The following is a 23,322-nucleotide window of genomic DNA, read 5'->3' on the forward strand; positions in this document are numbered from 1 at the left end:
AACAGAAAATGAAGACATACACAGTGATTTTGTAGATGGTCAGATATACAGGTATTTGTCATTGAGCAGAGAGCATAGATTATTCTACTCCATAAGAATCTATTTCTCATTCAACACTGCTATGAAATGTGTCAATCAATATCTTTTGCTTCTCAAACATGCCAGAGTAAAACTTAAGATTTTTAGAAGGCCTCTTTTGACAGTATCAAGTCACAAGGCTCTTTTCTATCCCTTGAATGTTTATTTCTTCTTTGCCCTTTATATTTAAAAATAAAATAAAGCATTAATCACTACTAAAAGAAGACTGACTTGTATATAATAACTGTAAAAAGAAAATTTTTCTTTACAAAAGAAAATGAATTTACTTCTGACTAAAGAGAAATAACTTTGACAAATTTTAAGATTTTTAATTAAATAATAAAAGGCTCTTGAAAATTGAAAGAGAAAAAAGATATGTAAACAGTCTTGGGAATAAACAGAATATGTTCAATTAGTGAAAAAGAATAAGTTTTCCTTCTGCATTATCAAATACAGGGATTCAGAAAGTGGCATGTATTCTTGATCACATACTCAAAGTCTGCAAAAATGTTTTGGTGAAATTTATAATATTGTCTGATTTAAGTAAATGAATGAATGAATGAATGAAAAAGCATTTATTAAGCATCTATTATATGTCAGGCATTGTGTAGATTCTGAGATACAAATAGGGAAGTGTGATACTTTCTGCCCTTAAGAAACTTACATTCTAAAAGAGGGAGACAACACATATAGGGTAGTGAAAGGCGGAGAAGGGAGTTATTGTCTGAGAAGTCACTAGAATGGTGAATGAAACTATAGGGCAATTGTCCTTCCCTTTCCAGAAGCAATGGTAATAATGAATGATTTCATTACTGTTCACAAATCAACAGGTGAAGAGAAAGGGAGAAGGTTATGTGTGTGACGAGGCAGATAGCAATATGCCCTAAGATGTCCGGAGTAGATGAACATGAAACACGGTCTGGGGCTAGCTAGAAACAGACGTTTAGGTGAGCTGGCATTCACTGGCCAAACAAGCTCAGACTCAGAGTGAAGTACTGAATATGAGTGGATTAACTCACCCAGGGAAGGTGTCATGGTCTCTGGTCTGGAAAATGATGCTGTTCCAAAGGGGAGGAAAGCGCAGTAGCAAGGCAGATGACAAGATATTCCAAGATTTCCAGGGTGGATGGATATAAAGTGAAAATGCTATCTGCTGTGATTTGGGCAGAAAAAAGTACTAAGGGTATTAAAGTGAGAATCTTTCTCTTAAAAATAATAAAAGCATTCAATATATGAACTAGAAAAGGTGGACTTGAAAAAGAGTAGTCACAAGAGTTCAGCCTCCTCAGAAAACCTGGCATCAATCAAACTATCTGACCAACGAAGAAGCATCAACATTTTCAATCCATATGTGGTTTGGAAAACTTACAACATTACTAGACTATATATTAAAAATGAGAGGGCAATTTCCCCAGTTTCTTTCATAAATGAAATGCGGACAATTTTCCCTCCTTGTTTTGATGTACATGTTAAATGGTATTTAATCATTACAATAATCACTCTAGAAGAGATAGCACTGTGAAAACAAGTGTTTGGCTATGGGCTTGTCCTAAAGTATGCTAACATGGATTATTAGCAAGTTCATGGGTTTCTATGAAAATAGTCCCTCCCCCCAACCCCCATCAATATTGTTTATTTCTCTAAAAGGCAATTACTTTTGTTGTTGTTCAGTAGTTTTGGTCATAACGGAATCTTTATGATCCCATTTGGGGTTTTCTTAGCAAAGGTAAAGGAGTGGTTTGCCATTTCCTTCTCCAAAAGGCAACTATGAACTAAACTAGTGATATCCAATTTAACAAAATTGATGTTTCTCAAGCATCAGAATGATTTCCTTTTGTAATTTGTTTTTTTAAATCACAAACCAACACATTTGAATGTGCTCATTTTTTTAAAAAGATAAGCAGTTCCAAAACCCTAGGCCACATAACTGTACTATCTAGGTCCACTAAACCTAACTGCAATGCTTTTACTCTTCCTTAATTGTCAACACTTCACACAGCCTCTGTCTCAAACCTCCTCTCTCCTCAAGCCTCCCAGGAAAACATTCCCAACCCCTTGCAGATCTTATCTCACACTTTATCAAAAAAAATAGTTTATTTATCTTGGGGTCCCTCTTTTCTCTCTTTTTTTAAACAAAGAACCTTATTCTTATTGTAATTCTGCACCTCAAATCCATTCAACATTTTTCTTTGATCTCTCTATTGCTCCCATCTCTAAAGAGATGGTCTTGCCATCTTCTTGCCAAAGCCAATCTCTCTACTTGTGCTCTTGATCCAATCGTCACATCTCTTCCAGAAACCTGCCCCTTCAATATTTCTAATCTTCAATCCATCTTTATCCACTGGCTCCTTCTCTGTTGCCTACTACCATGCCCCAATTGCCTTACGCCTAAAAACATCTTCATCTGATACTGTAATCCCAATATATCATCCTATAATTTTGTTCCCCTTTAAAGCCAAACTCCTTAAAAAAAAAACCCAAAAGGACATCTACACTCGTTGCATCTAATTCTTCATATTCCATTCACTTCTCAATCCTTGCAATATGGCTTCCAATATTACCAATGCCCTTTCTTAAAAATATATTTTTAATATATTTTTATTGCTCTCCAAGATTACCAATGACCTTTCTAAAAAATTATTTTATTGATATATTTTGACACCTATTTTTGATGTCACCTTAATTTCTGAATACACCCCTTCCTTCTTAGAGAACTATCCCTTATAATAAAGGAAAAAAAGGGTGAGATTAGGGTTGAGGTTCAGTTCTGCAGAACCAACACATTTAAAAAGTCTGACATGATATGCAATGTTCCACACCAATGATCCCCTTCTGCAAAAAAGTATGGGGAAATGCCTAACCATATAAATTCTTTGAGGCCAAGTTTGGTCATTATAATTTTGTAACATTCAGTTTTCACTGTCTTGACATTTAAAGTCCTTCACAATCAGCTTTGACCCTTTCTAAGCCAATTTCACATTACTTCTACTCATATGCTGTTTTCTAGTCAAACTGACCTATATAATCTTCCCCATAAATAACATTCAATCTCCAGCCTTTGTACTGTTGCACAGGCACTCCCCCATTCTTCTTGTCCTAATCTCTACTTCTCAGAATTCCTATCACCATTCAAAGATCAGTTCAAGTGCTACCTCCTATCCATCTCTCCTGATTTCCTTCCCTTATTTAGATCTCCACCATACTGCTTTGTATATATTTTGTATTTTACTTATGTATGTACATTTGTTTTTCTTCTACTAGTATAATGAAGCTCCTTCAGGGTAGAGGCTTTTTGCTTTTGTCATTGTAATACCCAGTACCTAGCACAGAGAAGACCTTAATAGTTAAAGTGAAATTAATAATTTTATACAAGGCTTTAGGACCTTATGTCCTAAGAATCTGGCATGATACGATGTTTTAAATAGCTCCAAGGCCAAATAATAAAATCCTAGACTTAGACTATCTAGCCCAATCCCTTTCTTTACACGTTGAGGAATCTGGGGTCCAGAAAAATTAACATTACAAACTATCCCTGTTTATCTCATCTATCTCAGCTTTAAGATATTTTCCTTTTACTTTGTAAAAATTGTCGCAATGTTTGTGAAAAATACTACATGTGGAACTTCAGTTTCCAGGTCATGCTGTCTATGTCCCCAGTCTCTCAGCATCTACCCATGTGTCAAAAAGGGATGTGAATCCAGGTTTTCATGACTCCCAAGCCCGTTCTTTATCTATTATTATATAATGGAAATAACAACAAACGCTAGTCACAAAGCCAAAAAAATCAAGTCACTTGGCATGAAAACTATTTTTAAAAAAAATTTAGTTCAACAAGCATTTACTGTATGTTTATTATTTGTAAGATCTTTGGATAATAATCTTAATTTTAAATATCTAAAAATCAACAACTGATTTCAGTTCCATAATGCTTCACTATTTAGCAAGGCCTTTTGCCACTCTCCTTTTTCCCTGACTTACATAAATGAAGGGGCTTTACTCCTTATTAAGGCTAACCCCTCTACTTACTCAAGTGATCCCATTCCATCTCATCTCCAACAGATTGCTTCCTTTGTCATTTCCATTCTTTCATTTATCTCTCCTTTTTTACTGGTTCATTTCTTACTGCCTACAGACACACTCATGTCTCCCCCATCCTGAAAAAACAAAAACAAAAACAAAAAACCTACTTGATCCCTCCATCCCTGGCAACTATATATGTAGTTATTACATAGCATATTTTTTTTGCCCTCTGTATTTAAATTCCTTGAAAAGATCATCTACAAAAGATCCCTCCACTTTCTCTCCTCTCGTTCTCTTTAACTCCTTACAATCTGGCTTCTGATCTCACCATTCCACTGAAACGCATCTCTCCAAAGTTATTAATGTTCTCTTCGTTGACAAATCCAATGGCCTTTTCTCAGTTTTCATTCTTCTTGACCTCTCTACAGCATTTGACACTGTTGATCACTCTTTCTTGATACTCTTTAACATCTAGGTTTTCAGGACATTACTCTCTTCTGGTTCTCATCCTACTTATCTGCCTACTCCTTCTGTCTCTTATGCTGAATCCTCATCCAATATTCCTTTTGTTCCTCAGGGATGTCCTGGGCCCTCTTCTCTTCTCCTTCTATACCACTTCACTTGACAATACTATCCTCCCAGTTCCTCAAGCTCACAACCTAGGAATCATTCTGGATGCCTGACTATGTCTTAATCCCAATTTTGCCACAGCCTGTTGATTTCACCTTTGCAACACCTTTCAAACATGACCCCTTCTCTTCCCAGATTGCCATTCTTTGAATGCAGGCCTTCATCATTTCATGCCTTGATTATTGTAGTAGTCTACTGGTGGGTCAGCCTGCTTCAAGTCTCTCCTCACTCTAATCGATCACCCATTTAACCACTAAGTGATTTCCTTAAAGCACAGGTTTGATCTACCCATCTACTCAACAAGATTCCAGGGGCTCCCTGTTGTCTCCAAGAGCAAATACAAAATGCTACATGGCATTCAAAGCTCTTTATAATCTAGACTTGTCCTACTTTTTCAAAATTCTTCTACCTTACTCCCTTCCTACAAACTCACTAGATTCAATGACACTAGACTCCTGCTTGTTCTAGGAACAAGTTATTCCATTTCTTGATTCTAGACATTTTCTGTGGCCATCCCTCATGCCCGGAATGATCTCCCTCATCAGTGCCAACTAAAACCTCACCTTCTACAGGAAGCCTTTCCCAACCTCTTTTAATTTCAGTGCCTTCTCTTTATTATTTTCTATTTATCCAGTACGTGGCCTGCTTTGTATATACCTTTTTGCATATTGTTTCTCTCATTATATTGTAAACTACCTGGGGGGCAGGAATTACCTTTTGCCTCTTTTTGTATCCCTAGCACTTTGCCCGACAGAGTAAGCACTAAATAAATCTTTTTTTTTTCAAAAATCCTTACCTTCCATCTTAGAATTAATACTAAATATCATTTCCAAGAGAAGAGCAGTAAGGGCTAGGCAACTGGGGTTAAGTGACTTGCTCAAGATCTCACAGCAAGGAAGTATCTAAGGTCAGATTTGAACCTAGGACCTCTCATTTCTAGATCTGACATTTTATCTGCTGAGCCACCTAGCTGGCCCCACAATTATTGATTGTACCGTGGAAAGGAAAACATATACTCTTATTCCCCTTACTATTTATCCTTCCCTACATATTCTCTCAAACATACACACACACACACACACACACACACACACACACACACACACACACACTCATCAATAGATACCTACATGTATATATTTAGATATAGATATGTCTCTTTTTATATGACTTCCATCTACTTCTCTCTTTTAACAAATAGGGACCCATCTACCTCCAACTAAAGGTGAGAGGCTGTCAGCAGAATTTATACACATAAATGTTTTATTCTCAGGTCAGGTCACATGAATAATGAAGGAAAAGAATCATAAAGTACTAGGCATAAGAAACAACAAATAATATCACAAAAAATTATATTGAGTAATTTTTAGCTGGGCAGCTACAGTGGATAGAGAGCCAGGCCTGAAGTCAGGAAGACCTAAGCTGTATGACCCTGGGCAATCCACTTAACCCTGTTTGCCTTGGTTTCTTCATCTGTAAAATGAGCTAGAGATAGAAATGGCAAACTACTCCAATATCTTTGCCAAGAAAACCCCATTTGGGATCAGAGGTGTTGGACATGACTGAAATGACTGAGCACAACAATTTGTTAACAGGCCAAAAATAATTTGTTATTGATGTGAGAATTATTCCTAAAATCAATTGCCCTCTGTACAGACTACAAACTTGTAATAACAAAGATCAAAATGAATGCAAGGCTAAAATACAGAGTTAAATATATATTATATGCACATAATATATATATGATAGGCAGTTAAAATTCCAACCTAATACTTGATACCTCAACAAAATCTAATTATTTATTACTGGACTTCTGTCTTCCAGGATCTTATACTTCTCCTTTAAAAGGTAATGCCATTTAATCTATGCTTTCAGTGAAAAGGTTGGAAATTAGTACTGAAATATCAATTCTAAAACGATTTCATTTACTATCCTCAAAGAAATGAGGGGTCTTCTAAGTTATCCAAATGAGCCCTCTGCCTCTTTCAGCAATCCAAATAGGTTCTTCCTTTTTCTTCCTACAGTGTCTCCACTAAATCTTTCTAGATTTTTAAATCCACATCCCTTTGTTTCTCCCTCTCACTTTTTCTTCCTTTTTACTGCTACCCTGACTTTCCCTAATTATTAGCAGGACAAAGGCCAAATCTGCTTTAAATATTTTTGTACATGTAGGTCTTTCTCCTTTTTGTTTTTTATATCTTTGAGATACAAACCTAGTAATGAAATTGCTGGGTCAAAGGGTATGTACTGTTTGATAGCCCTTTGGGCGTAGGGCTCCCCTAACAGTACATTAGTGTTTCAGTTTTCCCACATCTCTAAGTTTTGTCATTTTCCTTTTCTGTCGTAACAGCCAATGTGATAGATGTGGGGTGGTATCTCAAAGTTCTAATTTGCATTTCTCTGATTAATAGTGATTTAGAGCATAAGGACAGAGGCAAAATCAAGAAAAGAGGGAGACATCTAAAAAAAGGAAAAGGACATATAAATACAAAAAAAATTTATAGAAGTTATTTTTTGTAGTAGCAAAAAACTAGAAACTAAGGAGGTACCCATTAATTAGGGAACAGCTGAACAAATTAAGATATATGAATATAATGGAATACTACTGTGCTGTAAGAAACACTAAAAAGGATGGTTTTAGAGAAACCTGGGAAGATTAAGTCAGTCAAGTGAGCAAAAGCAGATAAGCAATTAAAATAGCAACACTGTAGAAAACAATTTTGATAGACTTATGGACTCTTACAAAAGCAATGATCAGCCATGATTCCAGAGAGCTGAAAAACTATCTATCTGTTGTTACGAGATTCCAGATACAAAATGATACATACATTTTTGGACACAGGCAATGTGGGAATTTGGTTTGCTTAATTTTTTCCTTTTAAAAACAAACAAACAAAACCCATCAACCCTTACCTTTGGCAGAAGAGCAATAAAGGCCAAATGGGGGTTCAGTGACTTGCCTAGAGCCACATAGCTATGAAGTGTGTGAGGTAAGGTGTGAACCCAGGACCTTACCTTACAGACTGTTAAGATCAAATGAGATAATACAGCACTTTATAAACCTTACGATACCTCATGATTATTTAAGAAATGTCATTAAGAAATAATGAAAGAGACAGATCCAGAGGGAACCTGTGAAAAGTTATATAAACTGATTCAGAGGAAAGTGAGCACAAGGGTAATTATTTATGAAATGACTACAATATTGTCAAAAAAAAAAAAACAATTTTGAAAGACTTAAGAGCTCTGAACAATGAAATGAACAATTATTCTTCCAGAAGACAGTAGGGGAATCATGCTTTGACTCTTTTGGCAAAGAGGAGCTAGACCAGAGGTACAGAATGAAACATATATTTTCAGATGTAATCACTGTCAACTCATTTACCTTGATTGTATTCATTTGTTAAAAGAGAGGGATTTTTTATTTTCTTGATGGGGGTGGAGGGATAGAGAGGGTGGAAATAATAGTGAAGAAAAAAAAGCATTAATAAAAGAACAAAGAAGGAAGTCCAAAAGGGGGCACAGATAAGCAGGGTAGCATGGGTACTACCATTCCAAATCTAATAGTTACTTTAAAAAACAAATTGTATATAAAAGAATCATGGTTTCATGTGCAACTTTCAAAAATGTTATTAGTACAATTCTGCTTCCACATGATACAAAAACAAACCTGTGATCTTGTCAATGTAAATATTCCTTCCAACAATGGGGTTCATAACTTATAACCTTGGGATAATTAAAACTGTCATGATTTATCTAAAAATAAAGTTAACTCCTCTCTCCAATAGAATTCCGAGTATGATTCATCCACTTCCAACATCTGTTCAAGAGATGGATAGATAGACAAGCTACATGAGTTTTCCATACAACTATGTATCATTGGTTGGTAACCCAGTCACTATGTTTCTCCTGTGTATTTCATTAGCCCAAGCTACTCAGTAAATGTGGATCTTCATTTTGGAAGTTTTTGCAACATTCTGGGCTTAGTTCAATCAGTATAATCTCATTTGTAAATGGCAGCACCTGCAAGACTTCACCATTTATGGGGATTGAATACTCCTACATTTGGACTCTGAGCAGGAACTTCTTTATGATGGTAATTAATGCTTCTGGTAAGCAATGTTCCTGTTTTAAGCTTTGATCAGAAGGCTGAATGAGGTTTTGCTATATATCTTTCAAGGGATCTTGTATAATTTTGACATGAAACATCTTATTGGAGACAAATCTTAAAGGCTGTATTTTATTCTAGTAAATGAAATGTGTTTTTTTTAATGGCCAACAAATAATACAGTGGAACCTTATATTCTCTAAATCTTTCCATTGGTTGTGTTACAGTATAGGTTTGTTTTTCTTCAGATCATTGCTTTTGAAAGCTCACCTGTTCCCTTCTAAAACTTCATTAGAAATCTATACACATTCTCAATGTATGTACAGATAATCCTCATAAGGGAGAAAAGTAGGCAGATAGTCAGTCATGTTTCCTTGCTTGCCTTTTTTGGTAATAACAAGATCCAAGATTTTTCCATGTTTTGGGTATCTTCCTCCTTCAGATACAACGAGTATCAATCATGTAACACCACAAATGTCATACTTGGGTCTAAAACAGCTATTTTCCCCATCTTTGTTTTTTCCAGCACCATTTCCAGTTAAAGTAGCAGTACACCCTGGCAAAGACTATAACGTTAAGGGTCTAAATGTGGTTGTTTTGTTGTTTTTAGTGGCCAGACCATAACACAACTGAAGATAACCAACTCTACTAGAGACCTGATGTTACATTTGGTTATGGTGTAACTAGTTCAAATTCTAACTACGAGTCTTACTTTTCTATCTTGTCTACAATGATACAGATAGATAACATGCTACATATACTGCCTAGATGTCTGGCAGAAAACCAAGACATATAAATGACAACTTTAGTTATACACACTTGTCCACCAAAAAGAAAAAAAAATTCATATTCACATTCTTAACTTTCAAGTTGAGAGCCTAGATTTTATTTTGCAATCAATGAAGAAATGTGTGAAGTGGTATTTTAAGAAGAACTGAACAAATTATAGACTATGATGTAATGGGATAGTATTGCTTCATAAGAAATAACAAATATGAAGAATTCAGAGAGACACAGAAGACTGAATTGATGCAGAGCAAAGAAAGCAGAACCAGACAAAGTGCAAACAATTGCTACAATTATGTAAATTAAAATAATAGTAAAAGGCAGCTGACCTCAGATAAATTATAGTGAATAATCTTGGTTTCTGAAAAAAGATGATGAAACATATTTAGCTTCTCTAAGTAGAGGACTACAGGGATACAGAAGTGTAATACTGCATATATAGTTGACTTGTCAGTTGCTTTTACTTAATGTTTTTTCTTTCTTACAAGAGAGGGTTCAGAGGGGGAAATGATACCTGAACTAATGGAAGAACGTTTCAATTTTGACATTCTTATTATAAATTTACATCAAAAGATAAAGTTGTGATTAAATGGATATATGCTTCATAGATTCTCCTTGGGAAAGCAAATAAAGGAACTGGTACATCCAAAGGCAAATAAGAAACATTTCAAGGGGATATTTGGTCATTTTGTACCATAATATGATAATAAACACGTAAAAAGATCATTACGCTCATGTTTGCAGTTGACACTGTAAATTGACATTACATCAATCCTGGGACACTGTACAGATTTCCAAATTAAATTCATAACTACTCAAAATCTACACAGGATAAAACATGTAGATAATGAATGTCTGAAAAGCAGCTAGATCAGGGGTTGGCAACGTATGGCTCTCGAGCCATATCTGGCTTTTTTGAGGGCATAGATATGGCTCTTTTTGCAGGAGCCATAAAGTCAAATTTTTTTTCAGACGCTGTTACAGGAGCACGCACTGTAAGCACTATATGGCTCTCACGAAATTTCATTTTAAAAAATGTGGCGTTTATGGCTCTCACAGCCAAAAAGGTTGCCAACCCCTGAGCTAGATGGATAGAGCTGATCTGATAGCATACATATCTTGGTAACTACAGATGGACAATGAGCTGACCAGGAAAAAAAGTAGCCTGGGTGATTTTGATAATGTGCTTACTTTTAAAAAAATAAAACTTCTGTCTTAGTCAATTCTTCTTTTTTTTAAATCCTTACCTTTTGTCTTACAATCAATACAGTGCACTGGTTCCAAGGCAGAAGAGTGGTAAGGGCTAAGCAATGGGGATAAAGTGCCTAGGGTCACTATCCATTGTGCAATCTAGCTGTCCCAGACAATGTGCTTTTAGTATTATTTTAATGCTCCAACTTCTCCCTGAAATAAAGATCAATCTTTTTTAACATCAATATTCTTCTGATGAATCTGTATAGATATGAGTCATGGAATACTACAAAGAATAGTAAAGAGGGAAGGGTGAGAATGATTAGGCAGCAACACTATACAGGAGAAACATTTTAAAGGACACCATTAGATACATCTGACTGGAAAAGAAGGTAGAATAATTATGAGAAAGAAAAGGAACAAAAAAATTGACAGACTAGAAGCTCTATTGCCCTTGTACAATGTTTTGACATCAAGATGAAGGCTCACAGCACACTATGAAGAATTCACTAGAGGACCTGAAGATGGGAAAATGTGAAAAGGTCATCTGTACCATTAAAGGAATTAAACCACATGAGAGAATTCTTTTCTGAGGAATGGACTAATTTTTGAAAAAAAGGAATATCTTTAGACTGATTATTTTTAGTGAAGCAACTTAGCAGCATGTGACTGAAGTAATTTCCATTTGAACTTTCACTTTCTTGTTAAAATACCCCATCAAACATTTTTGCTATTTCTGACTAATAGCTATGCTTATATAAAGTTCTATCAATTAATTGTGAAAAGCACATTTTAACAACAGAATATACCTAGAAAAAAAGGGAAAATAAAAAGAGCAAAGAGAAAGAATTTCATTAAGAGCATATTGCCTGCAAAATTACTAATAATATGTATTAAAAGGAGACAGATGGGAAGTAAGTGCTGGTTTCTGGCTCTGGTTCTGTCACCAACAAGCTATGTGACCTTAAGCAAAGAGATTTTTTCTGGGGCTCACTTTTCTCATCTATAAAATATCAGGTGGAACTAGATAATCTTTTAAATTATTAAAATTATTGCTATATAAATGACAAGAATAGGCTATAAATGGCAACCAAAATGAAAAAGAACAATAGGAAACAATAGTTATCCCTCCACATTAAGACTTTCCTCATTGCTCTTTTGAGACATAGAGAATTGGCATAAGAAATTAAATGAAAATTGGGAGGGGGGTGGTGGGCATTGCAGAAGTGACAGATAACATGTGACGGCCAGCAGATGACACAGAGAAAGTATAAAAGCTCAGAAATGCATACTTAATAAAAATTTATAATAAAGTACAATAAACACCCCATAAAAGAAAACAAAATTAAAACTTTTCCTCTGGCACAAAGGAATGGCTAAAAAAATTTTATGCAGGGATGCCACAAGCCTAACCTCTGCAATAGGGAAAGGGTAATTGTATTTTATTTAATGAAGCATAAATGTGTGTAAAAGTCCAAAATACAGGCTCTTTCAAGGTTGTTTAGAGATAGTTATAATTTCAGGAATTCACATAAGCAACCTTTTCTGATTCCTAAAACATGAATATTGCTGAATTTTTAAAGGTAACAATACCTAGAAGATTATAACAATATTTTTTAAAAATTCACAAAAAAACCCTTCCCCAGTAACAAAATTTTGCATAAGAGAAAATCTGGTTTCAATATAAACAAACTGATCATTCATACACTACTTCAATAACGAAAGGATGGTTTTAGCATCAAATCTGTAAAAAAGTTCAGTCATAATGTAAACAAAGCTAACACTAAGGGACAACAAAACTTTGGTCCAAAACAATGGTCAATATTAGTATCACACTAATAAATTAAACCACACATCTTTCCTTGCTATTCACTTTGTGAGGAGGAGGTTTGCTTGGATATCTATCACATCAAAACAACATGTATATCAATTTTAAAGTAAATAATATTGGCTTATGAGTCACTAAGGTCATATCTTGAGTAGTGTTCAGATTCAAATACCATATTTTAGGAAAAGTAGGTAAGCAGTAGAGTATCGAAATAAAGGAGAGCAACCTGAAGAAAGGAAAACCTTAAGTAATACAATGAGGTTCAGTGAAAGGGATTGTGAACATTTAGTCTAGAAGAGGGCAGTCTTATTAATGGTACTTAAATACCTGAGGTGCTGTCAACAACATGCATAAGATTTGTTTTGCTTGGTCCCAACAGACCAGAGGAGCAACAAGTGGAATTACAAATTGGTAAATTGTTTTAAGAGAAAGTGGAATGAGTTCCTTAGAAGTGGTAGATTTTACCTCACTACTGATCTTCAAACAAAAACTGGATGCCTTCTTCTCAGGTATGTTGTAGTGGGCATTTGAGCTCAAGTATGGGTTGTAGATTAGGTAACCTCTAAAGTTCCTTCCAAATCTTGAGATTCTGTGATTCACTTAAAGATGGCCAAGAAGTTCTAATTAAGTACTTCAGAAAGCATTTAAGATCATTCCTTTCTAACTTTATGGATCTTGTCAAGGAGTCAGGGTAGTGTTGAAAAGACCTATATCAACTCTATAAAAGAACTGGAAATCTTGAATGACACCTGAGAGAAAAATGTCCATATTAGTTATATAATCATATAGTTAATAGCTGCTTAAAATTCTGAAACTGTTAGGCCTCTGATTTATTAAAATGGTAGAATAGATATTAAGCTTGCTGTTAAATGATTATTCTTTTTTGATGAACAACTCCGTTGTCCTTCCTGTAGTGAACATTTTGAACAGCTGAAAATAATAAAGTGTTTATGTGCAGTAAATACAGATCAAGTTCTAGACTTGAAATCAGAAGACATGGATTAAAATTCCATTTCAAACATTTGCTAGCTGTTTAATCATAGGCAAGTCACAACTTTTCTTAAGTCGCTTCCTCTTCTGTTAAATAAGGATAACATACAATGATGATATGATAACAATAATGATGATAATGATTACAAGAATAATTTCATAACAGAAGAACCACGGATCAAATTAGGTGGGCTCAACTCAGAAAAAGGCATAGTCCAAAACTAAGAGATCTGTGATTTCATCACAGATATGGGCATTCCCTCTAATGATAGAGAATGCAATGAATGCATAGGTCTTCTGTGACTCCTTTGTATTTTTTTTTTTTTTTTTTTTGCAAATCTACTACAAGGGAGTCAACAAATGTCCAGAAAGTCTCCCTAAAGATTTTTTGGCATTGTACAGATAACAATGGAGAAACTGGACTGTTCAGTGGTTATCCTTCCGTCTAAGCAACATGACTGACCCAATGTCTTTTCTACTCATACATATCTCTAATGATATCCCTTATATTACTTTCTAAATGGGGCAGTTAGGTGGTGCAGTGGATAGAATGCCAGACCTGGAGTCAGGAATCTAATCTAAGTTCAGAGCTGGTCTCAGACATTTACTAGCTATGTGACCTGGACAAGTCACTTAACCCTGTTTGTGTAATCTTTAAAATGAGCTAGGAAAGTAAATGGCAAACTACTTCAAGATCTTTGCCAAGAAAATACCATATGGGGTCATGGAAAGTTAGACACAACTGAAATGACTGAACAATAACAATAAAATATAATTTGTCAAATTAAGCTTTTATAATTACTATTGAAAACTTTATAGAATTAGGTGCTCTCACTAGTTTCTTTGTTTACCACGTTAAGTTACACTCTTAAGCAACACAATGTAAGATGTTTTTGGAAGATGAAGCCACAGAATTCTACTTTGATTCAATCCCTTTAAGAGAGCCTGTTATGTCTTCAAATATCTTACTGTTTAAAACATTTCTTCAGATTTATTTTCTAAAGCAGCTTACCTTGAAAATGATCTGATTAAATTACTGTACAGCCTAATTCCTCCCACCATTTGTACTCAATAAAAACTCATACTGTTGCATGTGCTCTCTAGTCATTTCCAACATACCTCAGTTAGTCATTTCCTTTTCATAGGACATAATGTTCCCTTAAAACCTTGGTTATTATGTTCTTGCTTCATCATGGTTTTTCCTTTACCTTTTAAAAACCAATGATCTTTAAATAAAACTGTTTATATACTTAAAGTTCCTCCTTCCAACAATCTCATGTGTTTAAAAAAAATGCTCAGACTCAACAATTCAAGAGTTAATGTTAATACTTTCTCAACATTTTCTCCTAAAACTTCTCTGAACCACAGTAAGACAAAATTTTTAAAAGGCAAGTGCTGTGTATTAAATAGTTCTCTGATATTATTTAAGTAAATATTTGGCTTAACTTTTAGGTTCAGTTAACTACCTTCAAACTTAATTCTATAATAGTGACTTAGTCATAAGCCTAATTACAAAATTAAACTTATTTCAGAACATGGGATATATTCTATAATTATATATCTTTATATATAATTACATATTTAATATATTATACATATAATATATTCTATAATAGTGACTAAGGCATAAGACTAATTACTATAGTAATTAATCATATTCAGAACAGGGACAAATGTTCTTGTTGTAAGAATATGGGGAAATTAAACTTTAGTTCTTCATTTACAATGTGACCAAATTGCTTTAGTTGTTATGAGTATAAATGAGATTTCTAAGAAAACTTATTTTACTTTCCCATTAGGTGAAAAAGATCTCAGAAACTTCTAATTGTTAAATCTCAAATGAGGTCATGAAGAACTAGACAGGACTAAAACGACTAAATGATAAAAACAATGCTAAAAAATTTTGGAGTGTTTTATTTTTAAAATTTCATTGGTTTTATGGATTACATTATAATCATATGATAATAAAAGTATATTTTATTGTGTCAAAAATAAAAAATAAAATGTAATTGGTTTAATGAATAATTTATATTTGTATAAACTCAATTTTTTACTTATGTGCTTATCACAGGGATCAATAGCTTTTCAGAAATAGCATAACAAATTTTCATTTTCATTTATCCAATGAGGAGAGAATAAAAGGGAAAGGGATAGCTCTATAGTATCAACCTGACACCTAACCCACCCCCAAATTTTTAAACCAGGAAACCCCCTGTATAGGGATAAATAGAAACACAGTTGGGGATACCTGGGGGTATATTCACAGTAAATTTTGAGCTTCTCAGAAGCACAGCAATTCAGGCAACAAAAATTTACTTCTAATTTTAAACAGAATAAATAAATGAATTTGTGTGAAGTAATAGCATCCTTTGAACTTGGGGATTCTGGGGCTCCCATGGTTGTCTCATACCTCTTAATCAAATCACTCCTTACTATCCTTATTATTTATTAAGGCATCTTATATACTGAGGTCATCATTTCGAGTATTATAATGGCTGTTTTACAATAAAGTTATATTTTAAATATATGATTTAAGTATATAATTTTTAAAAGATTGCTTGTAAAACTGGATTTATTCTACCTAGGAGTGACATTCCTCCCCCCCCCACACACACACAAAATAATGTGTCTCTTACTTTAAGATTATGTCCATGGGAAAACAGAAATTCTTTTCCCAGCAAATTTCATTAAGTCACATAATTTTAGATATCAGAAGAGAACCTCAAGGACACCCAACTCACCTCATGGTACAAATAAAGAATATTGCAAGTATTTATTAGTCTCTTTTGGACCACAAACTCTTTCAAACAGATACCATATTTATTCTAATAATCCTAGCTTAGATAATTAATAAATACTAATTATAACTAATTTAAGTAGATTAGTTAAATGGAATTAATTAAAATTATTTAAATAACTATCTGAGTGAAAATTACAAAAGAAAGTTATATAACAATAGGTGACAGTTCCTTGAAATTGTTACCAAAATCAAGTCCATACTCATTTTTTGCCAATAATTCTCTCCAGAGACTTGAAAGACATCAAAATAAATCTTAGTGTTCAATGACAACTTTTAAAGGATGCAGGTAAAACCACTCCAACCTTGACCACATTTTAGCAGAGAGGTCTGCTGGACTCTTATCAAAATCAATAAAATCTTAAAATACTCTTCTAAGTTGATGAACAGTCAGTATGATGCCTAGAAATATGATTGGTTCTATAGCAAAACTAAAATCCTATCCAAAATGGCTATTCTATCTGTCCACATATAAATTCAGGAAGAAAGGCTGGTAATCTGAAAAGCATGTATGAGAAAGTTAAGGAAAAAATAAATGTTCTCCACAATTTAAGGGCTTAGCCAATTGCAAAAATGTGAAAATCAGGGGAAATGGAAGAATTGAAACTTTTTTTAAAACACCACTACAATAAGTGAATAACAGAAAACTTAATTTTGTGATTTTTTTAAAATTGAAAACCTATTTCTGCTACCATCTTACTAGGAAGCATTGAGAAAGGAAAGTTTGGGATCTAATGTTGGAGGTTAAGAACAAATGAAAGAATTTAGTACTAATTCAATTTAAAACTTACAATGAGTTTCTGTACTTCTAGCATCCAGCTCCTAGAGGATATATTTCTAAGAATTCATAAATTCATCTAGTTCTAAAGAAATGCTAATTTCAAAAGAAAACTATTAATTCAAACATTCTCTCATCAGATTTCTCAGAAAAAGGGGGAATGTGATTAAATCTAAAAATATAAAGTATCTATTATAGTGCAGAACCCTTGAATGTCACTGGACTAATTTTATTTTATTTATTTTTCGAACCCTTACCTTCTACCTTAGAATCAATATTATATACTCATTCCAAGGCAGAAGAGTGGAAAGGGCTAGGCAATAGGGGTTAGGTGACCTGCATAGGGTCACATTACTAGGAAGTGTCTGAGGCTAGATTTGAACCTGGGACTTCTAGGCTGGCACTCTCAATCCACTGAGCTACCCAGCTGCCTCCTACTGGACTGATTTTAAATGGTTTCCCAAAAACTAATGAAAAAAAATGTGAAGGATGGGGACCTAGTAGTACCAAATCTTAAAACTGTAAGCAGTGGTCATCAAAACAATATGGTACTGGAGGCTTAGAGAGTTCCGGTTAAGATGGCGGCAGAGTAAGGAGCAGCTGCTCGATCTCTCCTGACCGAAGCATACAGGACCCCTCAAGGGGAAATAAAAACGAGTCCAGAAGAACGAAGGAACCCCACAACAGGGCCCAGCATTGAAGGTACGCAGAATCGGGGCATTTCCACGCTATAAAGGGGTGAAACAGCTCTCACTAAAACGCGAGAGGAAGAAGCCCCTCCCCCACCCCCCACCCCCACCACACACCTCGCACAACGCCAACGCACAAGTGTGAAAACAGGACTGGGGCAACCAGACAATCATTGGCAGCCCCAGGGCTTGTACCTGTGTGCAGCAAGAGAAGGGACCCCAAGTGGCTGGGGGCACGCAGGGACTTTCCCCAAGCATCCACGTGGGTGAAGGCACCACCTCAGGCCGGGACAAAGGCCTCTAAAACACAGCCTTTCCCAAGTGCTGAAGGCATCGCCTCAGGTACGAATAAAGATCTCCAGCCCACAGACTTTCACTACCTTCTGCATAGGTGAAGGCAGGGCCCTAAGAGCATCTGCGCAGGCAAAGGCAGTGCCCTAGGCTTGAATAACTATCTCCAGCCCAGGCTTGGACCTCCAGTGAGGACCCAGTGCAGACCTGAGCCCCGCAGTGGAAGCAGCCCCAAAGACTGCTGAAGGAACCTTGGGCAGAGGGGCAGACCGGGAACTACCAGGGGCCTGACCCCGAGGACAAGGAGACTGGAGCCCCCGGGAGCTTGCAAGGCGCAGGCAGACCCTGAGTGCAAAGACAAAGCTGAAAAGGGGCGGGGCTAACAATGGCCAGCAATAAGGAAGTCCAGAAGAAAAAGACTATCAAGAGAAACTCTGGAACACGCGACAACTTCTACACAGAGAAAATCCAGATAACAGAGGAGGGAAAACAAAAATCCAAACCTCCCCAAAAAAATGAAAGCTGGTCACAAGCTATTGAAGAGTTTAAAAATGAAATGCTGAGGAAGATGGAAGAAATCTGGCAAGAAAATAACAGTTTAAAAGGCAGAATTTCGCAATTAGAAAGTGAGACAAGTAAACTGAAGACCAAAAATGACCAGATTGAAAAGGAAAACCAAAAAATTATAGCCGAAAACCAAAACATTAAAGCCGAAAACCAGTCCTTAAAGGCTAGAATCGAACATTTAGAAACCAACGATCTCTCAAGACAACAAGAACAAATAAAACAAAGTCAAAAGACTGATAAAATAGAAGGAAACATGAAATATCTCAATGAGAGAGTGACAGACCAAGAAAACCGGTCTAGAAGAGACAACTTGAGAATCATTGGTCTTCCAGAAAAGGCAGAAATTAATAGAAACTTGGACTCCATACTTAAAGAAATTATTCAGCAAAATTGCCCTGAAGTTCTACAACAAGAGGGCAATATAGACATTTAAAGGATCCATAGATCACCCTCTACACTGGACCCAGAAAAGACAACACCCAGAAACATAATAGCGAAATTGAAGAGCTTTCAAGTTAAAGAAAAAATCTTACACAAAGCCAGAAAGAGACAATTCAAATATCAAGGAGCACCAATAAGGATCACACAGGATCTGGCAGCCTCAACGCTAAAAGACCGCAAGGCTTGGAATACAATATTCAGAAAGGCAAGAGAGCTGGGCCTTCAGCCACAAATCAACTACCCAGCGAAACTAACCATATACTTTCAGGGGAAAGTACGGGCATTCAACAAAATTGAAGAATTCCAAGGTTTTGCACAAAAGAGACCGGGACTAAATGAAAAGTTTGACACTCAACCACAAATATCAAGAGAAAGATGAAAAGGTAAATAAGAAACAGAGGGAAAAGAAAGAAAACTCATAGTCTTTTAAGCTTGACTCTTTAAGGGCATAAATAAGATCTAATTATCTGTATTACTAGGTGGAGAAATGCTATGTATAATTCCCTGTAGTGAACTCTATATACTATTATAATATTCACTATTATAGCAACCAGAAGAATAATTCATAGGGAGAGGACAGGATACTAAATGGTCTAAGAAGACATGGGGAGTGGGAAAGAGGGGGGGGAATAGTAGGGGACACCAAGAAAAATCCGAGTAAATAAGAAAAATAAGATATTCTATTACACACAAAGAGGGCATGGGAAGGGGAGGGGATAAATAATACCATAAGAAGGAGTGGAAGAGAGCATAATCAAACCTTACTCTCAGTGTAATCAACCCGGAGAAGGAAGAGTAGCTTTTTTATCCATCTGGATAAAAAACTCTATCTAACCCTACTGAGAAAGTCAGAAGGGATAAACCAAAGGGAGCAGGGGAGTGGGGAGGCCAAAAAAGGGAGGGGAGAAAAAGGGGGAGGGAATTAATTTGGTCTTTAAAAAACAAAAAGAGGGGAACAACAAGGGAGGGGGCAGAAAGGGAAGTCAATCAAGGGAGGGGATAAGGGATACCGGCTCAAAGCAAACCACTGGTGTAAAAAAAATAGTGTAATAAGAAGGAGTGGGTCTAGGGGAAGATACAAAAATGTCAGTGAATACACAACTAACAATTGCAACTCTCAATGTGAACAGGATGAACTCGCTCATAAAACGGAAGCAAATAGCAGAGTGGATCAGAAACCAAAATCCTACCATAGGTTGTCTACAAGAAACACATATAAGGTGGGTAGACACACACAAGTTCAAGGTTAAGGGTAAGAGCAAAATCTTTTGGGCATCAAATGAGAAAAAGAAGGCAGGAGTGGCTATCATGATCTCTGACAAAGCCAAAGTAAAAATAGATATGATTAAAAAAGACAGGGAAGGTCATTACATCCTGATTAAAGGCAGTATAAACAATGAGGAAATAACACTGCTCAATATATATGCACCAAGTGGTATAGCATCCAAATTCATAAAGGAGAAACTGGCAGAGCTCAAGAAGGAAATAGATAGTAAAACCATAATAGTGGGAGATCTAAATATTCCTCTTTCAGAGGAATATTTTCTAGATAAATCAAACCAAAAAATAAATAAGAAAGAGGTAAGAGAGACGAATGAAGTCCTAGAAAAATTAGATTTAATTGATATGTGGAGAAAAATAAATAGGGACAAAAAGGAATACACCTTCTTTTCAGCTGCACATGGTACATTTACAAAGATTGACCATGTAATAGGGCATAGAATCATGGCAAACAAATGCAAAAGAGTAGATATAATAAATGTAACCTTCTCAGATCATAATGCGATAAAAATAATAATCAGTAAGGGCACCTGGACAGGCAAATCAAAAACCAATTGGAAATTAAACAATATGATTCTCCAAAACCAATTTGTCAAAGAAGGAATCATAGAAACGATCAACAATTTCATTGAAGAGAATGACAATGATGAGACATCCTACCAAACTCTGTGGGATGCAGCCAAGGCAGTACTCAGGGGGAAATTTATATCCCTGAGTGCATATATTAACAAATTAAGGAGGGCAGAGATTAATGAATTGGGCATGCAACTCAAAAAATTAGAAAGCAAGCAAATAAAAAAACCCCCAGATGAAAACTAAATTAGAAATACTAAAAATTAAGGGAGAAATTAATAAAATTGAAAGTAAAAGAACTATTGAATTAATAAATAAGACTAGAAGATGGTATTTTGAAAAAACAGATAAAATAGACAAAGTACTAGTCAATCTAATAAGAAAAAGGAAAGAAGAAAACCAAATTGACAGTATTAGAGATGAAAAGGGAGACCTCACCTATAATGAAGGGGAAATTAAGGCAATCATTAAGAACTATTTCGCCCAATTACATGGCAACAAATATAACAATTTAGGAGATATGGATGAATATTTACAAAAATATAAATTGCCTAGATTAACAGCAGAAGAAATAGAATACCTAAATAATCCCATATCAGAAATAGAAATTGAACAAGCCATTAAAGAACTCCCTAAGAAAAAATCACCAGGACCTGATGGATTCACAAGTGAATTCTATCAGACATTCAAAGAGCAACTAATCCCAATACTATACAAATTATTTGATATGATAAGCAAAGAAGGAGTCCTACCAAATTCCTTTTATGACACAAATATGGTACTGATTCCAAAGCCAGGGAGACCAAAAACAGAGAAAGAAAACTATAGACCAATCTCCCTAATGAACATAGATGCAAAAATCTTAAATAGAATATTAGCAAAGAGACTCCAGCAAGTAATTAAGAAGGTCATCCACCATGATCAGGTGGGATTTATACCAGGAATGCAAGGATGGTTCGACATTAGGAAAACCATCCACATAATTGACCATATCAACAGTCTAACAAACAAAAATCACATGATTATCTCAATAGATGCTGAAAAAGCCTTTGACAAAATACAGCATCCATTCCTATTGAAAACATTGAAAAGTATAAGAATAGAAGGACCCTTCCTAAAAATAATAAACAATATATACCTAAAACCATCAACAAGCATTATATGCAATGGGGATAAATTAGAAGCCTTCCCAATAAGATCAGGAGTGAAACAAGGATGCCCATTATCACTTCTATTATTCAACATAGTACTAGAAACACTAGCAATAGCAATTAGAGAAGAAAAAGAAATTGAAGGTATCAAAATAGGCAATGAGGAGACTAAGCTATCACTCTTTGCAGATGATATGATGGTATACTTAAAAAATCCTAGAGAATCAACTAAGAGGCTGGTAGAAATAATCAACAACTTTAGCAAAGTTGCAGGATACAAAATAAATGCACATAAATCATCAGCATTTCTATACATTTCCAACACATTAAAACAGCAAGAGGTAGAAAGAGAAACACCATTTAAAATCACCCTAGACAATATAAAATACTTGGGAATCAATCTAACAAAACAAACACAGCTATTATAAGAAAACAACTACAAAATACTTTCCAAACAAATAAAACTGGACCTCAACAATTGGAAAGCCATTAACTGTTCATGGGTAGGACGAGCTAACATAATAAAAATGAACATCCTACCCAAATTAATTTACCTATTTAGCTCCATACCTATCAAATTACCAAAAAACTTCTTTACTGAATTAGGAAAAACTATAACAAATTTCATTTGGAATAACAAAAGATCAAGAATATCAAGGGAAATAATGAAAAAAAATGTGAAGGAAGGGGGCCTAGCAGTACCAGATATCAAACTATACTATAAAGCAGCAGTCATTAAATCAATATGGTACTGGCTAAGAGATAGAAGGGAGGATCAGTGGAATAGACTCGGGGTTAATAATGTCAGCAAGACAGTGTATGATAAACCCAAAGAGCCCAACTTTTGGGACATGAATCCACTATTTGACAAAAACTGCTGGGAAATTTGGAAAACAATATGGGAGAGATTAGGTTTAGATCAACATCTCATACCCTACACCAAGATAAATTCAGAATGGGTCAATGACTTGAATATAAAGAGGGAAACTATAAATAAGTTAAGTGAACACAGAATAGTATACTTGTCAGATCTCTGGGAAAGGAAAGATTTTAAAACCAAGCAAGAGTTAGAGAAAATTACAAAATGTAAATTTAATGGTTTTGATTATATTAAGCTAAAAAG

The 23,322-nt window shown here is 35.1% G+C and overlaps 1 protein-coding gene across 2 annotated transcripts in view; it reads right to left on the reverse strand.

The window, feature by feature from the left end:
* The window catches only part of MOSMO (modulator of smoothened), a 92,204-nt gene that overhangs the window by 43,556 nt on the left and 25,326 nt on the right, over window positions 1-23,322 (reverse strand). The window contains exon 2 of one of the 2 annotated variants that reach the window (XM_044660250.1): window positions 4,105-4,232. The exons of the other annotated variant lie outside the window; for it this stretch is intronic. Within the exon in view, the coding sequence (XP_044516185.1) occupies window positions 4,105-4,123 (19 nt within the window). The 5' untranslated portion in view covers window positions 4,124-4,232. The remainder of the gene's footprint in view (window positions 1-4,104; window positions 4,233-23,322) is intronic. 2 annotated transcript variants of the gene reach the window in all.

Source organism: Gracilinanus agilis, chromosome 1, assembly GCF_016433145.1.
Source record: "Gracilinanus agilis isolate LMUSP501 chromosome 1, AgileGrace, whole genome shotgun sequence".
In the NCBI taxonomy this organism is placed as follows: Eukaryota; Metazoa; Chordata; class Mammalia; order Didelphimorphia; family Didelphidae; genus Gracilinanus; species Gracilinanus agilis.